General features: G+C 39.9%; 1 protein-coding gene across 1 annotated transcript in view; it reads right to left on the bottom strand.

Annotated features, from left to right (window-relative positions):
- Window positions 1-378: 378 nt before the first annotated feature.
- LOC128318113 (B-cell receptor CD22-like) overlaps window positions 379-21,327 on the bottom strand; it is a 44,655-nt gene continuing 23,706 nt past the window's right edge. Inside the window, exons 6-11 of the mRNA XM_053233260.1 lie at window positions 10,738-11,007; window positions 6,958-7,233; window positions 5,975-6,223; window positions 5,755-5,868; window positions 441-697; window positions 379-390 (exon numbers count right to left, since the gene is read on the bottom strand). Of these exons, the coding sequence (XP_053089235.1) occupies window positions 379-390; window positions 441-697; window positions 5,755-5,868; window positions 5,975-6,223; window positions 6,958-7,233; window positions 10,738-11,007 (1,178 nt within the window). The remainder of the gene's footprint in view (window positions 391-440; window positions 698-5,754; window positions 5,869-5,974; window positions 6,224-6,957; window positions 7,234-10,737; window positions 11,008-21,327) is intronic.

Raw genomic sequence — 21,327 nt, 5'->3', positions numbered from 1 at the left:
GTGCTTCTAGTCCAATTACGATCGGATTATTAGTGTCCATGTAAACGTAGCTACTGTTACATACTCGCCAACGCCGATTTTTACTCGCATTTGGCGCTTGGCGAGTGTTAATTTTAGGCCCTGGGTGTGACACAGCGGGACCGCAGAAGGCTGCACACACACACACACACACGCAGTAAGTGGGGTGGGTGGGTGGAGGGCACGTGCTCTTTACTATCCTTAAAAGTGAAAGTGAAACTGAGGAGAGTGTAGGCAGTGAACTCTCGGGCTTGAAGCGGTGAACTTGCAGTGGCAGCGCGGCGGTGAGACTGTGAGAATACAACAGGCCGGTTTAAGCAGCGGAGGGGTCGTGGAGCGGCAGAAACTTGTCTTCTTCGCTTACGTATGGATCTAGGAAACACACAGAGACAGAAACTATAAAAGTAATGATTTTCACTTACCTCTACCCAACTAGAGTGGCCGCGAGCTCCTTTTATAGCTCCTCGTCTTCTCCGGGAGGGTGAAGAGGAGCCGCGCCACTCATTGGCCGCCAGCCGTGCTGAGTTAGGTCGCTCCGCCCCACAGCCACGCGCACTCCGGCTGTCCAACACAAACGCGGTGCTGAAAGGACGCTGACTTTTCAGCAGCACGCCGTCAGTCGCGCGAGGAGCGTTTGATGTTTTACGTGCGCGGGCTGTCGGTCCGCCGTCACAATGGGCTACAACAGCAGAAGACCACATCAGGTTCCACTCCTCTCAGCCAACAACAGCAATCTGAGGCTATCATGGGCACAGACTCACCGACACAGGACAGCTGAAGATTTAAAAAAAAATCACCTGCTCTTTTTCCAGTTTTCAACTGTCCATGTTGCTGAAGACACACAGAGAAATTTTACTCACAGCATCACACAACTTGGTCAATGTCCAAATATTTATGGATCTGGCTGTTTTTTTTTTCCCCCAAAATTGCATCTAAATAAATAATGTGTGGTAAATGTTTTCTTTTTTCTGCTGCTGATTTACAGTGTGCATGCCTAATGGTGAACAAGGAATAAAAAGGGCCTAGATTGCACAATAAGTTTTGAATGTAATATTTTTGTTTCTAGTTATAATCCATGTGTGTAATCTGCACAGCAAAGCAAAAGCACATAAAAAACACATTGTGTGTAATGCCCGCTATAGCACACACTGTCTAAGGAAGGGGTCCAAAAGGGACTCGTGACACTTTGTCAGTAACTGTCAGTATGAAGCTATGTTACTGAATTCATTTTTGTTACTGCTGACATGATAAATGTAAGCGCAGAGGAGCAGGAGCTGAGTTGGGGGTGGAGCATGTGGAGCTTTAGTTGAGTCCAGAGCGAGTTTTCTCACTGAATATCACTTCAGTTGCCTTCATAACACAAGCTTATGACATCTAACAGCCAGCTGTTCTTTACAAGAGACCTGAGTTTTAAAATCTCATACACAAATGATATGGTAACTGTTACAGGACGGTTCAGTGTGGACCCAATTGCAGAGTGAAAACCCCTGCTTGCTTATAAATAACTGGGCAAGCAGGGTTTATATATTGGTGAAATAAAGGTTAAGGGCAGGGTTTGGGGCATGATTGGTGCAATCTCTCTAGTCACTTCTTTCCTCTGCTTTCTTTCTGCTTTTCTTTTCAATTTCTTTTTTAAAATTCTTTTAAATTCTTATTTTTCTTTTACTCTTTTAATCTTACTTTAAGTAAAGCACTGACATACTATACTGGTCACTTTACAAAGGTGTGACAAAGGGCTGTGTCAAAGGCTGGCCTTAAGTAGCCTGCCTGGCAGGTGCAGTTAATCCAGGTTAATCAGCCTGGAGAATTCTGGGTAACTGAGTTCTCCTGAATGGCTGCTTTCACTGTGCTCCACTGCTGCCCTCTGCTGGCTGCTGGAGGTGTAGCGCGGCCTCTTACAGTAACAAAAGGGAATAAATGTTTATTTATACAGTAAAATATGCATGAAACTATTTTTCTGCTACAATTTTCCCTTGGAAGAAGTGTGTGATGTTCCTGACTGCAGAAGCCTACCAAAAATTCTCCCCAATTGTGTAGACTGTGTTAGTGCTCATATACAACAATGATTTAGATACAAGCTTGATTTACAAACCTCTAATCCTGACTATCTTAATCCCTCTCCCAGGACTGGGAAGAAATGCACTCAGTAGCTTTTGATCGTCTGAATCACTGCCACTGCTGTAATGTTAAGTGACTGCAGCCCAGAAGACACCACAGTTTTATGACGCTGTTCATTTATAAAACACCCAGCTGAACACTAATTCCACACAAACATATTTACCAATAACTTGGTTTTAAATGTAGACTACCTGTGGAAACCTGCTGTTTTGCCTGACTGCCATCAGCCTCACTGCTTACCCTGTCTAAAATTAACAAACAGATTGGAAAGACATAAAATACATATTTTTTATTTGTTGAAGGTTTTATTTGTATATATGGCAAGGATAACCTACATTTAATTCAGAGTTGTACATCTTTATTCATATTTTATCTAAACATTGCTGAAGTATAAAACAAATTCTCTAACGTAAGCCTCCTCTTTGTCTTGTACCTCGTGCATGCATAAAACACTGTTTAAGCCACAAACAAAGTCATTCCAGGTGACATTATTGAACATGGTGAGATGACTAACAAAGCATCAGGTCATTTGTAAAGGCATAAAAATGAGCAATAAAAATGGTTAGAAAAATGTAAACTATAAAGAGAAAATTTTCAAAAACAACATGTATTTAAAAAAGTGTGTGTGTGTGTGTGTAGATCAACAGATCAGATGATGGCAGTAATGATCCGGGACAGCATGTTGCAGAACCAAAAATATTGGTTATATATAAAAATATTGGTTATATTTTTAATATATAAAAAGTATATTTCTTCCCTTAATAATAAGTGTACAGAATAAGTAGAAAAGGAAAAGCAGTAAAAAGCACAACAAGACACGAGGTACAAGACTTTACTACTCTGAGCATTTTAGGAAAAACAGAAGACAATCACAATTCACAGTTTTCCAGCGATCTGTTTGATAACTGTAGCTTCATCAGTGGACACAGACACACGGCTCACTGCAGAGAGAAAGAAAGTGATTGCAATAAATATCTTTATAAATACATTTCTCCTCATACTGCTTTCATTTATGTTACAAACTAATTAACTTTTTGAATCAGTGACCGCAGCAAGAAATCAGTTATATGACGTGTCAGTATTTTGCATGTTGATAGCTAACTATGTCATAACTGTCCAAGTAGAATGAGATGATGGAAAATTATCTAGATAGCTACCAATCTAACATGGATGAACTCCAAGTTCTACCCAATGCACCTTTAAAACACTGGCCTTTTCTAGTGGGAATCAAGATATCCTGAATTAATCTCCTGAAAAATTACAAATCATCGAAAGTATTAAATAGAAAATGATCTGGATATTAAATCATTCACAAGTAAAATACATTAGGCCACAGCAGTGTTGAATTCTGGATTCTGATTGGTCAGAAGGTGTTGATTAATTTTCTATAACAGCAGCTCTGACAGTAGTGCAGCTGCAAATCACAGGTTTATATTAATGCCAATTGTTCTAATATGATATCACTTCTATAGTAACAGATTACACAAATAAAGTAACAGATTACATAAATAAAGTGATAGATTATGTGAATAATCAGATTAAGGGATGTTGTTTAACAAAAAAAAAATGTAAGTGTTAATATGGATTTTTCTGTAAGAAGTTTATTTAACATTTATGGAAGGAGTCTCCAGTGTCAGCGCTGTGTAACAGTCAGGAAATTTTCTGACATGGGAAAGACTTCAAGACAGAGGACTCTAAGCTTCAACACTTTAAGAGAAAAAAGAGAAGCTGATAAAGGAACGACTGTTTATACGTGATGAAACACAAGTGATAAAAGGAACTAACATTTGCAGAAATCTCACAACAATAAACGGATGAAAAGTATGACATGTCATTCTGTAATGAATTAAAGAGGCAAGTTGCTGTGGTAAAACACTTTGGGATGTGCTGTAATAGGAAAATAATCACCTTCAGAGTTACTGCTTCATCACACCACACTGTCACTGATTATTTTCCTATAACAGCACAACAGTGTGTTTTATTATTTACATAAAACAAGATTAGGGTGCAGGTGAACTATGACACAAATTAAAATGTCTTCATTTTGCTTTACCTTTTATTCTCTTTTCATTTTTTCATTGGTTTTATTTCAAGATTAGCATAAATCGCATCACTAACACCAGCTTCAGCATCAGCACCTGCAGTAGCAGAGAACAAAACCATCCCAATGATCTTTAGCCTTGTAATACATCAGTCATAACTCATAAACATAAACATAAGTCATTATCAGTCTCCTGCCAAAACCTCACTGAATTCTAACTCGTTTTTTAAAGTAGATTTTTAAACTCTAGGGTTTATTTTCTTCAGCTTCCTTTATCATTCAGCATGAGGCATCTTTTCAATGTATGATAACTTTATGATTAATGCTATGCAGAACACATCACTGACTTTTTAATGGAGCCTGTGATGGAACTGACTCGCTGATCTGGAGGAAAATTTCAGCTTATGACCTCAGATACTTGGATGCAGATAGTTAATGTGACAAATTATTGAATATGTTTAAGATTTCAGATATTATTTGCTTTTGTTTTTTTAATAAATACATGAAATGTCCCAGCATTAAAAATTCTCTACCATTGTTCCTGTTTGTCTTCTTTTTCTTCGTGACCTGTGCATAAGTGGCTTCACACTCAGCTGCAGCTTCACCTGAACGCTGAACACTTCTGTACTTTACTGTATAGAGTTAATCTATAGTTAAGTCTCCTAATGAAAGAGGAAATAAAGCTACCTGTTCCACTCGTATCTGCCTGATCCACAGTATCATAAATATGTTCACTTTCCAGAGAAAACAGAATGAAGAGTTCTGAATTTGTTATAAATGCTACTGTAGATTACAAAATAGATTTCAAACAAATAAAGCAACAGAATTTATTAAAAGCTGTTCATGCTGTGTATTAAAGAGATGATAATATTACAATGAATTTCAAAGAAAGATGTGAGTTTCTATTCTTCTAATAAATATAGAAATAAAGTGATTGAGACAGTGTCTGACCAGCCGGAAGTGGTGTGTGTCCTGACTGAGAGTCTTCAGCTACTGACCTAAACCTAATGATTTCACAAAAACTCATATTCCATTATTAAACCGGGTTCAGTATGACAGATCTCACACCCAGAATAATTTGTGAGAATTTGAAAAAATATTAACTGAAAAAAAGTAAAAATCTTTAAATTAAATACATATATATATTTTTTTACAGTGAATTAGTTGTTAACCTTCATAACATCTTTCACCATAATTTCTGAAATAGATTTATTTAGCTCTAAATATGACTTTACAACAGGTTTTGGGTTTATAATATAATAATATTAATGAATAATATGAATATGTATTAATTACCACATTACATCGTATACATAGTATATCTATATTTAGTATGTGCAGGTACTTTTTATTTATTTTATAATCTACATTGTATTTAAACTGTTTCTTACACTGTAATCAGGACGATATCTCACACCATAATAATGACTTGTTTGGAATATTTCACACTTAACACTTTTAGTTATTCAAGTAACCTTTAGTTATTTTTCCACAATTACGTGATACATCAAAATTTGCTTTATTTTTTAGAAACTCTGAGTATATTCTACATAACATAGCTGAAGCAGTTATCAGACCTTTTTTTCTTTTGTAGGACCACAGCAGGATCATTAAGATCAGTAAAGCGATGAACAAAAATCCCAAACCCACAGCCACTCCTACTGTTCCACCACCGGATCTAGAACCTGAGACTGAGGAGAGAAAGAGAGCAGAATTTAAGCATTTAAACACTGTGCATATAAACTGTGTTATTAAAAAGATAATCAAATAAAAAGAAATTCTCACAAGGTTTCTCACGTCTGACTGAGAGCCAGCTTTTCAGTGACTTTCCTCTCTCTGGGTGTTTACAGTGGTAGAAACCTTCATCTGACTTTGAGACATTGTAGAGGATCATCTCTCCTGTAGTCTGTGTCTGGAGAACTGCTCCATCTTTATAGAAATCAGCTCGGAGGTTTGAGGAATTTGTGTTGCGATATAAACAGCGTAGAGTCAGAGGATGTCCCTCAGTCACAGGATGGACAGGACTCTCCAGGATCAAATCACCATCTAGAACACAGAAAATCACAAACAAGGAAATCCAAACACTATGATGTGTGTGTAGATAATATAAATAAAAGTTCTCTAATTTATGTGTATACCTGGAGTCTGCAGGTATTTAATTCAAGCCTGCAAAAAACTGCCGCTAGCTCATGAGACACATACTAGCATACATGTCTCCATACTCAGAATTATCCCTGATTGATTAATCCTCAGTAAATTATTCATTTTGTTATCATTATCAGCATGAGTATCAGTAAGCATGTACTCGTACTTGCTGAAAAATTCAACCGAATTATGGTCCAGATTCAGACTCACACCAGTAAACTCCAGTGTGTGATGTGGAGAGGAAGCTGATTTTACATGTAGATCCTGTAACTGATCCCCACTGTGAACAATCTAACACTCCCTCACTGTGTGTGTATCGTCTCACTGTCCATCCAGTAGAGTTACTCTGGTCCTCACAGCTCAGTAAAGCTACAGAGATATTTGAATATCGAATATTGATTCGATTCCATGCTCATTTACTGGTACTAATAAAACTATTATACTACTACTAGCTGTTAATACTACTAGCATGCATGTATCTACACTCAGAATTATAGAAATTACAGGTAATGTACTGAGAAAAAAAAATTTGTTGTTGTCTTCCTGAGCGTTTTTCGACATTTACAAACACAGAGTTCTGAATATTCTGTAATAAATCATTTCCCTAACAATAAACACACTCCATGAAGACTCACCATGCACTGTGATGTTGACAGGATTACTGTTTTCTCCAGATTCAGACTCACACCAGTAAACTCCAGTGCGTGTTGTGGAGAGGAAGCTGATTTTACATGTAGATCCTGTAACTGATCCCCACCGTGAACAATCTAACACTCTTTTATTGTGTTTGTATCGTCTCACTGTCCATCCAGTAGAGTTACTCTGGTCCTCACAGCTCAGTGAGAGAGAGTCATTACTAAAGTGTTGAGTTCTGCTGGGATTGATGATCAGAGAGACTGGAGGAGATTCACCTTAAACACAGAAAAAACCACGTAAATAAAAATAAAAATTGGAATCATGTAATAAATTACGGCAGAACAAAAGGAAATTGTTGTAAATGTACAGTATTTATTTTATGGCAAAATACCGTTTTATTATTTCACAGGTTTACAGTAAAATACCAGAAAATGCATTGCATAGCGGGATATCTAATGTTTTTGCCAGGGGTAAGATTGTAAAATTTCTCCTTGTATCAAGCTTGAGTTTAAAGTGGTTCAGGCTTTAATTTACAGATCAGAATGTCGTCTGTTCAAATCCCAGCATTGCTAAGCTGCTATGGTTGAGTCCTTGAGCAAGACCTTTAACCCTCATTTCAGTTGTATCCTGCATCAGCCAAATGAGCAAATATACTGTATTATATTTTATTTTATACCATAAATATATTTACAAGTATTTTACTTGCAGAATTTACAGTATATTACTGGAAATATACAATAAACATAAGAAGAATCATCTGTGAAGGTATGAGAGTACTTTTCAGTGATTTACTGTCATTTGTTATTTGCTACCAGAGACAAATGACAAAAATGTACTGGAATATGTTTTATTTTAGACTAAAAATAAATAACTGTAAAAAAAAAACTGTAAAAGTAAATAAGTGTCATTTGCTATTTGCTCTCACTAAATTACTATAAATATTACAATAAATGTTTCACAGTGAGATAAAGGTGCACACAATCAGGGAATCACATCACCAGGGGACATTATGCCTCCTCACCACCAGATGTCACTGTCGCCTGAGTATTAGTCTAGCTCTATCACACCACCTCCAGGTCACTTCCTCATTTTAGAGTATATTAGGCCAGCACATGGTCTTATACATGATGTAAAGTCTTGCCAAACCCAGGGTTTGTGCAAGTTCAGAGCCATTTTTAGTTTGTGATTGCCATTGCCCTCTTTAGACTCTTTGCCTTGTCTTTTGATTAGTCTTTTGGATTTGTCCTCTGGTTTCTTGTACGGTGCTTCAGCGTGTTTGACTCTTACCTGCTTTACACCTCTGTAATTTGCATTGTGTTTACTAACAGTGTAACATAATGACATCATCTGTAACTTCATCTGTTTTTGCTCTAAATAGCCATATCTGTAACTGTATTTGGGTTTAAACCTAAAGTGGTCATGTAGTTGCCTTTTTGGCAAGCTTTCCAAGAAGACATGAATATGCAACCTTCAAGTTAAATCCAATCTTCAGGTTAAATGTTCTGTTCACTCTGAATAATGTATTTGTACTTGGTTACGTCCGTAATGTTTACCTGCTCTACCTTTCTGGCTTTTAAAATAAAATCCTCTTGCACATAGATCCTAAACCATCTCCTGAGTCCTGTATGTTACCCAGAAAAATTACCCAATGACAAGGGGCAGAGACATCACAAAATACAGTGGAACACAAGGGACATCGTGACAATAAGCCTCTACCAGCACTTTGGGCTCTTTAACTGCCTTATACATATAAATAAATAAATGCTGCATTAATCTGATCTTACATTCACACTTTTCTATTCTACACTTCAACACAACAGTTAATTTTCCTCACCAGTGATCCATAGTGGCTGTGGATTGCTGTACTGTGTGTGAACGGCTGGTTCTCCTCTCTCTCCTCTGCACATATAAACTCCTGTGTGATTCATAGCAGCAGGACTGAGAGTGTAGTTGCCTCCAGATCCTCTGCTGCTGTCTGAGAGGAGCTCCACATACATGATATAGCCATGATTATGTTTTATTTGAGTTAAGCCGTCTCTGTAGGGAACAGTTGTGTACCAGCTGAATGTCCAGTCTGTAGAGGAGTCTGTAACCTCACAGCTTAGAGTCACTGAGTCTCCTTCAGTCAGCCAGCTCCGTGGAGATACACTCAGTACTGCCTGTGGTCTCTCTGTTACACAGGAAATACAAAACGATTTTTTTCTAGATTTATTTAACACACAATAAGAAGCTTTTCATGAATGTCTAATTGCACATTTTCATGTGTCCCTAAAAACCCTCACTCACTCACCTGATACAGTCAGTGTAACAGCATCACTGAAGTGTGAGGAGCGTGAGCCTCTTCTCTCTGCTCCTCTACAGGTGTATTTACCTGTGTGGGTCACTTCAACACCACTCATCCTGTACACCTGTTCACTACTGACAGGACTGTGTGAAGCATCTTTATACCAGCTGTACTGCCAGCTAGAGACACTTTCATCCTGTATGTCACATCTCAGAGTGACGGCATCTCCACTGAACACCTGTTTATCAGGATTCATGGATGCCACTGGTTTAGGTCTTGCTGTAGAAAAATAATAGAGCATCTAAACTGTCATGATGATTTTGTCGTCATGGATATACAATGATGATATCGGAATAGTAGAATTGTGAATGCAACAGTTTGCTTTTATCAGTTAATTTACAAATAAACTGTTTTTTTAGATCTGTTACTATTAACTCTGAAATGTTTTGTTTTAACGTAAAACACCACATCTAGATCCAGTTAAACTGTACTGGACAGTGTAGCCTGTAGTCTTTATGGGACTGACGATCATCGTTGCACTTCTTCATTTGTGATTCTGTCACTGGTAGAAGCAAGCAGAACAGCATTGTGCAAAATAAATAAATAAATAAATAAATAAATAAATAAATACATAAACTCAGCCCTGTTTAACTACAAAATACCACCTAAGGAGTGAGTACTAGTCACAAATACTAACCAGGGATAAAATACTAATAATGTGTAGTTAGATGAGTGTAACTATATGTCTAAATTGCATAGGCACATTTTCTACTCAAATTTATGAAATTTCCCCACAAAACCCAGTCTTCATTAGTAAAACAGTTTCAATGTGACTCACACCCACAATACTTTGTACAAATTTTCAAAGGTTAACTGAAATGGAAAATTATAATGAAGATTACAGCATGGGGCAGGTTTTGTGTACTATTTTATGTTTTTAAATATAGTAAATTTGTGCTTAACCCTTATGACTTTACAACAGTTTGTGGAGTTCAGGTGTTTAGTTACACACATGTAACCATGTTATAATTATTTACGAGATACTTTCATATATAGTATTTGTAACTACTTATTATTTTATTCAATATAGTATGTTGAGTTTAGACTGTGAAGAAGTGAAGATAATCTCTTACATTTCTCACACATTGGAGACTTCTGGTTTCAGACGTACTGTATTTTTTTCTTCTTTTAACAAAGTTTTAGTAAGTAATAAAACACTCTGTCTCAGACTGTTATAGAAAAATCCTGAATGATGTGGTGTTAAACTTAAATTTATAGCTTTTCCTTCTTTTTTTATTTTTCTTTGTTAAATAACATGTTTTTAAACTTTTGCATTGGATCTCCCCAGCCGCAAATGACAAGTACTTTTAAAACATATATACTTTAAGATTATTCTTAACATTCTGGAATGGCAAGGAATTGCAGAAATTAAGCATTATTTTCTTACTCCTTCTGAAAAGCTATTGATGAAAAGGGAAAAAAAATCATGACATACCTCTCGCTGCAATCCTGACAGGATCACCGAACTCTGTGTAGTAGTCATAGTTCCTGCGTGCGCGACATTGGTACACTGTTTCTCCTGAGTTATTGACTGTCACATTAAGTGTGTGTGCTTGTTCACTGTTCAGAAGCTGTAACTGCTGATAATTTTTGTACCAGAGAAACTCCCATCCAGTCGACTGCTGCAGCTCACAGCTCAGAGTGATGGTATCTCCAGTGTAGACGGAGCTCTGAGGATTCACTCTCACAGTCGGTTTGGGTTTTGCTGTTGGTATGAAATGATGAAGGTGTCAGAGCTGCTTTTCACTTTACTACATAAGCAGTAGATTCATTGTGCTTTAACATATGCTTTGTGTCTAAAACAAACATTTATATTTAACATTTGATAAAAGATGTTACAATTGTATGTTTTCTTACACAGCTGGTATTCAGTATATTTTCTATGTAATGTAATCGGCCGTATTATTTCCTCCCCCGATTCCATATTATTTACTTGTTTTCTCTTGCATGATTCTCTTGTTTTTGCGGTTGAGTTTTCTTTAGTTTCTGACCTTCCTTTCATAGGAATACTATCTTGATTAATAAATAGGAATAAAACAACCCCAAATAGTCTTTGTTGGTCCTGTGTGTATTTTCCCAGCAGCCACAAATTTTGGTACCAGGAGTGGGGTATGTAAAGGAAGGATCAGTTATTCCTTTTGTGTGTGCAAGAAAAAGGGGTAAAATAATACGGTAGTGGTGAAGAGCCTCCTGGAAGTTCATGTGAATCAGAGAGAAGACTTGGTGCTGTGTGGGAAAGCTGTGTATCATCGTGGATCATCGCAGAGCCCTGGCTAGATTTCACCAGCAACGAGACTAGAAGAGATTGCATGGTAACCATGACATCAGTTTGAACGGACATCAAGTGTCACCCTTTTCAGAGTTTCTTCTCAGCCAAGATGGCGGCGCACATACTTGCTGCGGCTAAGTTCTTGTACAGTCAGTGTTTTGTTTTGCTTTGTATTTACATGTTTTTTTCATCTGGGGTACTTTTTGTTATGCGAACAACATCTACAGCCGAAGTGACCTCCCAAAGAATGGAATTTGTTTTAAAAGCAGTGTTACAGCCGAGTTTATCCACTTGCACAATATAGCGAGGATTCCCGGCTCGCCGTGGATTATTATCCCAGCGGTGAGGCGGCGCAGGCAGCGCAGAGACAGGAAGCAGAAGCAGGGCTGCAGGGCTGGTGCGCTAGCGAGACTAAGGAGGCAGCTGTTTAAACCACCGCTTCCCAGCTTGTTTGTCACTAACGCCAGATCCCTTGCAAATAAGATGGACGAACTGAGACTACAGACAGCAACCAACAACAGCAACAACAACAACTGATGAGGAACAGTTGCGTGCTGTTAATCACAGAGTCCTGGCTTCATCCATCTATTCCGGACCCGGCTACTGAGCTAGCAGGCTACACTATGCAGGGGCAGGACAGGACAATGGACTCCAGTAAGAGCAGAGGAGGGGGGCTCTGTGTGTACATTAATAACAACTGGTGTACACACTCAGTGACTATAGACAGACACTGCTCCACAGACCTGGAGTATTTGACTGTTAAATGCAGACCCTTTTACCTTCCTAGGGAGTTTACCATTGTTTTACTAACTGCTGTTTACATTCCACCGGATGTTAATGCTAGCTTGGCTATCGGTCATTTACATGGTAGTATTAGCAAGCAGCAGAGCATGTACCCGGAAGCTGTGCAGATCATAGCAGGGGATTTTAATCATGCAGACTTAAAAATAGCACTCCCTAAATTCCACCAGCATGTTAAATGTGCTACTAGGGGAGAGAACACTTTGGACAAGGTATATTCTAACATCAAAATGGGCTACACGACCAGACCACTACCACCAGTCTGACCATCTGTCCTAGTTTTTAACTCCCGCATATGCCCCCGTCAAGAAAACTGCTCCCACCATCAGAAAGACTGTTGCCACATGGCCAGACGGTGCCTCACAGCAGCTACAGGACTGCTTTGATAGGACCAACGGGGAGGTCTTTGAACATCAGAACCTGGAGATGTTCACAGACAGTGTACTGTGCTATATTAAGAACAGCATAGACACTGTCACAGTGGACAAATGCATCCAGATCTACACCAATCAGAAGCCCTGGATGACCCGGGAGGTCCAGCAGCTGCTAAGAAAGAGGAACACCGCCTACAGGACTGGCAACAGAAATCTCTACAGCGCAGCCCGAGCCAACCTGAAGAGAGCCATCAGAGAGGCCAAAGCGGACTACAGGAGGAGGATTGAGAAACACCTGGACAGTAACAACAGTCGGCAAGTGTGGCAGGGAGTCCAGCACCTCACCAACTACAAGTCCAACCTTGGAGCTGCTGAAGGTGATCTCACGCTGGCAGAGGAGCTGAACATCTACTTTGCCCGCTTCGAAGTCACTGCAACAGAGGCGGCACAGCTACTCCACATGCCCCACAGCAGCACAATCCTCACCTTCGAGGAACATGAGGTGAGGCGCACCCTGCGGGCCATCAATCCGAGGAAGGCAGCTGGTCCCGATGGCGTCCCAGGACGTGTGCTGAGGGATTGTGCAGACCAACTGACTGGAGTCTTTACAAGGATTTTCAACCAATCCCTGGCACAGTCCACTGTCCCACCCTGCCTGAAGTCCTCCACCATAGTCCCCCTGCCCAAGAAGCTCCACATATCCAGCCTCAATGACTACAGACCAGTGGCACTCACCCCAGTGATCATGAAGTGCTTTGAAAAACTGGTCGGCAGTCACATCACAGCAGCCCTGCCCCCAAGCCTCGACTCCCACCAGTTTGCCTACAGATCGAACGATCCACAGAAGATGCCATAGCAACAGCACTCCATGCTGCACTATCACACCTGGAGCAGCAAGGGAGATATGTGCGGATGCTCTTTGTGGATTTCAGCTCTGCATTTAATACCATCCTCCCACACAAGCTGGTGGTCAAGTTGGAGGACCTGGGGCTCCCACATACAACCTGCACGTGGATCAGCAGCTTCCTCTCTGATCGCAGGCAGAGAGTTAGAGTAGGCCATCATATTTCTACGGCCTTAAGCCTCAGTACTGGTTCCCCTCAGGGCTGTGTGCTGAGTCCCCTGCTCTACTCCCTATACACACATGACTGCACCCCGTCCATCAGAGCAACACCATCGTAAAGTTTGCAGACGACACTACAGTGGTGGGGCTTATTTCTGGCGGGGACGAGTCTGCCTATAGAGAGGAGGTGGAGCAGCTGTCGGCATGGTGCACGACCAATAACCTTTTCCTCAACACTTCAAAGACCAAAGAACTCATAATAGACTACAGGAGGAAAAAGACAGAAATCCCACCATTACTCATCAACGGGGACTGTGTGGAGAGGGTGGCAGACTTCCGCTTCCTGGGAGTCCACATAGAGGAGAATCTATCCTGGTGCGTGAATACCTCTGTGCTACTAAAAAAGGCCCAGCATAGACTGTACTTCCTGAGGATACTAAGGAAGAATAACATCACACAAAGACTGCTGGTGTCCTTCTACAGAGCCTCCATCGAAAGTGTACTAACATACTGTATATGCATTTGGTACACCAGCTGTACAGTGGCCCAGAGGAAAGCTCTCCAAAGGGTCATCAACACCGCCCAAAAGATTGTCAGCTGCCCTCTCCCCACATTAGAAAACTTACACAGCTCCAACTTACAAAGTTGTCTTAAAAAAGCACAGAACATAGCTAAAGACACTTCACATCCTGGACACTCCCTGTTTGAACTGTTGCCTTCTGGCAGACGGCACAGGTTAATTAATGCAAGGACAAATAGACTCAAGCACAGTTTTTATCCAATTGCAATAACTGCTCTGAATGCTGCTAAAAAATAACATACAATATTTCAATCTGTATCTTGCTTTATCTGTAAAACGGTAACACTTTTATATATTGCATGTGTGTGGGTATGCTCATGTGCAGTTTAAGGTATATTTATTCTTATTTATTCATATTTTTAGGAATTCTAAAGTATTTAAATTATTATATTTTAGCATTGTTGTCATATTAAATTATTAGGCACTGACTGAAGAGCACTTTTAAATTTCGTTGTACCTGTGACAATGACAATAAAGGCATATTCTATTCTGTTCTATTCTATTCTATATTCTAGTTTCTACAAAGACTTTTAAGGACTTGAGTTCCCACCATGTCAGAACCAGATGAGATCATATTGAAAGTAATTTGTAAACACATATTAGCGAGTTGCAAAGTAGACATAATGAAGCGATGGCACCCATTTCTGCACTGAATCAGAGGTCTTATGTTTATGTCCCTAGAGAAAGGCACATCTCGCCATATAGTGGTGAAATTGAGAGAGATGGCAGGTCTGTTGATGATTTTATAGAGGAAGTCGAACGAAGTCAAACACGTGCTAGGCATCAGTCTGAAACAAGACCGACATGATTTCATCATGTCTCTGTTAAAGGGGGAAGCCCTGGAAGAGGTACGTCTGCCCAGTACTACTGATGATGGAGTTAGGGACCTGTTTACATACCTCAGGGAAGCATTTAGAGACAAGCGTAGTATACCTCAGCTTCTACATAGTTTCTATAGATGCAAACAACTAGATGGGGAAAGCATAAGAGAATTCTCCCATGCCCTGGCACAGGCTCTCAGTTTGGTTCTGAAATGTTCCCCGGATGCTCTAGCTGATAAGAGGGTGGCATTAAGGGATCAGTTCATACAGGGGGTCTGGGATACCTCCCTTAAGAGGGAACTTTGTAAATTTGTACGAGACCACCCTAAGTGTACTATGATTGATGTGCGGGATGAAGCTCAGCTGTGGTGTCTGGAGGAGTCCACAGCAAGAATGAAAGCGGTTAAGTAACAATGTAGTAGTAGCTTAGCACAATGTTTTGCTCTCCAGGTGCAGAACCAAAAAGATGTCACCTTACAGGATGTCCTTATGTTGGTAGCCGAGCAAGGCAGAGAAATTAGTGAGCTAACCCAAGCAGTGAGGAATCTTGCTGCATGGAGTGGTAGCACAGGGGTAAATACTGTTAGGCCTAAGTCCCAGCCAAAATTCACTGAAGAAAGGCTACCCATATGTCTCAGGTGTCGGACTGCTGGATATGTGGCAAAGAATTGTCCTCAGAAGCAAGGCACTAAAGCAGCCAGGCTAGTACCCTCTGACTCTCAGGGGAAGAGGGAGCCCCAAGTCGTTGTGAGTCGAGTGATTCGGGAAAGACATACTCACTCAAAAAGTGCACCACCATCTTGTGACCAGTTGATGCAACGTGCTGTTGGTACCTGTCCTGTGGTTGAGCTTTCAGTTTGTGGTGTCGCTACCCCATGTCTGTTGGACACTGGTAGTCAGGTGAGCACAATAACTGAACAGTTTTACTGTAACCATCTGTGTGGTGAAGATGACAATATGATCTCTACAGCTGGTTGGCTGAAGCTCACTGCTGCCAATGGACTTGACATACCCTATCTGGGCTACCTAGAGCTGGAGGTTGAGGCAATAGGAATCAGGATGCTGGATTGTGTGTTCCTAGTTGTTAAAGACATTTCAAGCCCATATAAAATGGTGACATGTATCATAGGCATGAACATAATCAGTCGGTGTAGGCAGCTGGTCCATGCAGAATTTGATACCTCATTAAAGGGAAAATTGGATTCTTATTGGAGGGATGTTTTCCAGAGGTCACAGACATGTAATATTGACAAGAAACAGGTTGTGTGTGTAGCTAGGAAATGGTCAGAGCGCATACCTGCTGGGTCAGTGGTGACTGTCATGGCAAAAGGGTTTAATAGAGGCATCGGGACTGGACGTCCTATGTTGTTAGAGCCCTTTAATACTCCAATGCCAGGAGGTCTAGTAGTCGTTCCCACACTTGTTGATGCACACAGTCCTTGTATACCTGTTGAGATTTTGAATCTTTCTCAGGAGGACGTGTGGCTGTCCCCTAGGACCCGGCTAGGTATCCTATCGGTGGTGGACAGTGTGTGGACAGTTCGCAACATAAAATTTCGGCGGATTTCAGCTGACATTGAACACGTGACCCTAGATGTGAAGGTTGAGCATCAAGGAAACAGTGTACAGGCAATCTTGGATAAAATTAATGCTGGGGGAGTGAGGACAAGCAAGCTCAGTTCAGGTCGTTATTGTCAAAGTACATTGACATCTTTGCTGTAGAGGATGAAGACCTTGGTTATACAGATAAGGTCAAACATGAAATTCATTTAACGGATGATGAGCCTTTTTCACAGCCATATCGACGGATCCCACCCAACCAGTACCATGAGGTGAAGGAGCATATTTCCAAGTTGTTGCAGAAAGGGGTCATACAAGAGAGTAACAGTGCCTATGCATCTGTTAGGGCAACGGCAGTATCAGTATAACGGCAGTCTATGTGTAGACTATCGCAAACTAAACCAGAAGACAAAAAGGGATGCATTTCCATTACCACGTATTGATGAGAGCTTTGATGCTCCGCAGGGGGCACGATACTTCTCCACAATTGATCTGGCAAGCGATTATCATCAGGTGGCAGTGGAGGAAAGAGACAGGCACAAAACTGCTTTCTCCACTCCTTTTGGGTTATTTGAATGCTTACGGATGCCATTCAGGGTTTGCAATGGTCCTGCAACCTATCAGAGATTAATGTAAGGCACTATGAATGATCTGATATTTCACATTTTGCTTGGCTATCTAGATGATATTCTTGTGTATTCCTCAACATTCCAGGAGCACTTAGCTAGGCTCGACACTGGTCTGAAATGGCTTCAAGAGCCTGGTCTCAAGGTCAAATTGGAGAATTCAGAGGTGACATTCCTAGGGCACCACATATCGGTGAAGGGTATCAGCACAGACCCTCAGAAAGTAGCTGTTGTAGAGCAGTGTGTACATAATTCTGTGGGTCATCAAGGAATTTGAACGTACCTTGCACTTGTTGAGGGACAGATGCTTTTGGGTGGGTATGCACCAGGATGTGGTTCAGTGGACCAAAGGTTGACTGGTTAGAAGTCCACAAGCAAAGTCTAAGTGATGCGCATGCCAGAGCGAAGGAGTATTCTGAACAGAAGACTGCCAAGTGTATTGGGTTAACAGGGTTCACGTGAGACTTTGTGTGAATCCTCCTACTCCTGCACCCAAGAGAATGCACAAAACTTCAGAGGATAAATCCATACGCTCTAGTGAAGTAGAGCCAGAGGATTCAGATGAGGATGTAGTTTTGATGGAAGAGAGGTCTCATAGGGATGCAATTCTGGGCACAGGCACTAGATCTGCCTGTCCACAAGACCTAGGCTCAATGACTGAGGTTGAACTGAGTAAAGAATCTGTAGATTCTGACAATGTCAATGGTATATCTGAGCCTGTTAGGTCCTTGGAAACTGAGGAGATGTTGGATGTAGCTCCTAGCGTGATAGATCTTCCTGTTGCTGCACCACGCAGAAGCAAGAGGCAGAATGCTGGAAAGCATTCAAATATGCATCATGAGCCCAAGTCAGTTCAAGACTCTACTTCTATAAGTCCCGCAGCAATTTCACATATATTGGCTAGTCTGAGCATTAAACTATTTAAGCATAAAACTATTTGTTCACATCAAAACTTTTGTTGGTCATCCTCCTCTTATATTATAACACTATTTATCTTAAGTGAAAGTAATTATTGTAAAAAGGGCAGTAAATGAAGAGCCACACAGTGTGGGTGAATTTACCAAGAAATGGTACAAGAACAAAGAATGAAAATAACTGAGTTAATGTTACGTTCTTTGTTTAGAGCTATAAAAACTGCATTAATAAACTAGGAACAAACTGACAAAGAGTGCACAAACTTCTTAGCCCCAAAACAAATCAAATATGCACACAATATAAAGGATAAATTATACATAAATCACCTTGAGCATGGGCCACTGGTATAAGTGAAATCACCACTAAAAGGAAACAGACACAGAACAAGATATAAATATGGGATTAAGATTAAATCTTATTCAGGAAATCTAAACAACCATCTATAAGTAGTAGATTTTAAGCTTTCTTAATAATAAATAAATAAAAACCACAGTAACTTATACAAAGGTCACCGTTCTGCTGAATAAGGTGTTAGTTTCACTTTACTGCACAGAGTAACCAAATATGCAGCAGATATTATTATTGACGTTTGATAACCTTATCTCTGCGACATAAAATCAACGGACTGACACACTGTAACATTATTAAAGAGAAAGGGAGAGAGAGGGGATGAACATATGTAATTTATATTTTAGTGCGATTGAAAAGTGAAACTAAAATGACTTTGATACAGTCTACTGGTAACTGCAGAACATTTTAAATCCTGACCTTATCCACATTGTAATAGATTTAAACAGAACTGTTTATATACTGCTTCCAACACCTCTTGAAAGGGGGTGGGGGATGGGGGAGTAGTATAGTAATAGTATAGCAATGGTATAATATACTCAGTAATAGTATTAGAAGAGTGTTCCAGTAAAAGTATATTATTCCTAATAAAGTGGTCAGTGAGGGTAGGATCAGAAATCTTATCACTCTGAATAGTCATTTTGTCTCCAACTGGCCCTGCTGTGGAGACTCTGGCTTCAAATTGTGATTTTCAGCTTGGCCAACTTTTGGCTTTAAAAGAGCTCAATGAGTGTCAGTGGAGTTAAATTTGCCCACCATATCAACAGTTAAAAATTTAAAAGTTAAGTGTTAGTTACTGCTTACACATGTCCAAATTCACACCTCCTCCCCTTCTTCACTACTGAATGTGCACCACAACATTAAAATAGAAAATAAACCACATCCGTGACCTGGTCTCTGCTCTCAGGCCTCTAACACTGTCACTGCTCTGTGTGTGTACAGGACTAATGAGAAGTGTTTGTTTCTGCACAATTATTGCTCTTATTTTTAACACAGGTCAGTAAGTAATGATTAGTGATTATTTTTTTAAAAAGCACTGTGCATTAGTTTGGTATTAGTGTGTATTAGATTGAACTTGCTGTACTGAGATGTTTCTCTGCACAGATCATAATAGTAACAAAAATGGAAATGTAGATTATAAGGCATTTTCTCAGTAAGTCTAGTTAATGCTAACATGGTTTTGTTAAAACCTTTCTGTGCTCAGAAAAGACCGCCAGAGTCTCACCACAGCAGCTAAAGACATTTCAGTTTGTCACAACCATGACTTCCATTAGTGAAAGTACAAACACCATCCAGTCATTTTCTTAGCAGATCAAATGATCATGAGAGGTTGTCACTGAGCAGCAGATGACAGCAGGACACAGAAGATCAGCTACAGATTCCAACAATACACACTCGTTTACACTTGTTAGATTATTTATACTCTGTGTTGTAAACTTGCTCTACTTGTACTCTTACGTGTTGAACTATCATAGTTACTGAGAGTAGTTACACATCAAACTAAACCCTTCTCCTAACAGATATGGATACACTGATCCACCTGAGCAGTCATGCTGAAGTACACACAATGTCCTACTCACACAATAAGCTCATCACTCAGGATATTCAGACTGCAGATGAGCAACTTTATACCCCACCACTCACTCTAATGAAGACACAAAGAGAACATTTACTCACAGAGCATCACAGGGAGTGGACTGAGCTCCATCCTGTCTCTCTAATGACTGACTGACTGACAGAGCAGAGGAGTGTGTTAAAGCCTTACCACTTCCTGTGTTCTCACAGACAGAGAGAGAGAGAGAGAGAGAGAGAGAAAGAGAGAGGGAGGATGGACATATGTATCTTCATATGTAAAGTGTATTCTCTTATTACCTTTTATTCTGCTAGTGTACATTGAGAACAGTCTGTACACATCTGTTTTATTTTGATGTTAAAGCAGTGAACTTTCACTTAATAGAATTTAAAAGAGGCAGAGATTTATTTATCTTACTTTTTCATTTGTTCACTGACCAGGCTATTTTGTGTAAAGCATTTAATTTTATTAAAGTTCTGTACACTCTTGTTGGGGTAAGATTTATTTGGTCCATTTTCTCATTTAGAAGTGGTTTCCCTCCCCCTTTTCTCTTCTCTTTTGGTACAGTCCTGTCCATCTGAAGCCAGGACCATGAAGGAGAAATTTCCTAAATAATTTTCAGCTTGGCTGACTTTTGGCTTTAAAAGAGCTCAGTGAGTGTCAGTGGAGTTAATTTTGCCCACCCTATCAACAGTTAAAATGTTAAGTGTTAGTTACTGCTTTCACACGTTCACCTTCACACCTCCTCCCCTTCTTCACTGCTGAATTTGCACCACATCATTAAAATAGAAAATAACACATCCATGAACTGGTCTCTGCTCTCAGGCCTCTAACTCTGTCACTGCTCTGTGTGTACAGGACTAATGAGAAGTGTTTGCTTCTGCACAATTTCTGCTCTTGTTTATGACAATAAAGGTAAATAATGATTACTCATTATTTAAAAATGCACAGACCATAATACTACTAAAAATGGAAATTTAGGTTATTAGTCTTTTTCTCAGTCTAGTTAATGTTAACACGGTTTTTTGGAACCTTTCGGTGCACAGAAAAGACCACCATAGGCTCACCACAGTGTCATGAATATGCCAGAACTAG

Source organism: Pangasianodon hypophthalmus, chromosome 4, assembly GCF_027358585.1.
Source record: "Pangasianodon hypophthalmus isolate fPanHyp1 chromosome 4, fPanHyp1.pri, whole genome shotgun sequence".
Classification (NCBI taxonomy): domain Eukaryota; kingdom Metazoa; phylum Chordata; class Actinopteri; order Siluriformes; family Pangasiidae; genus Pangasianodon; species Pangasianodon hypophthalmus.
Note: the sequence above shows the minus strand (reverse complement) of the source record. Positions and strands in the feature narration are given on the sequence as shown.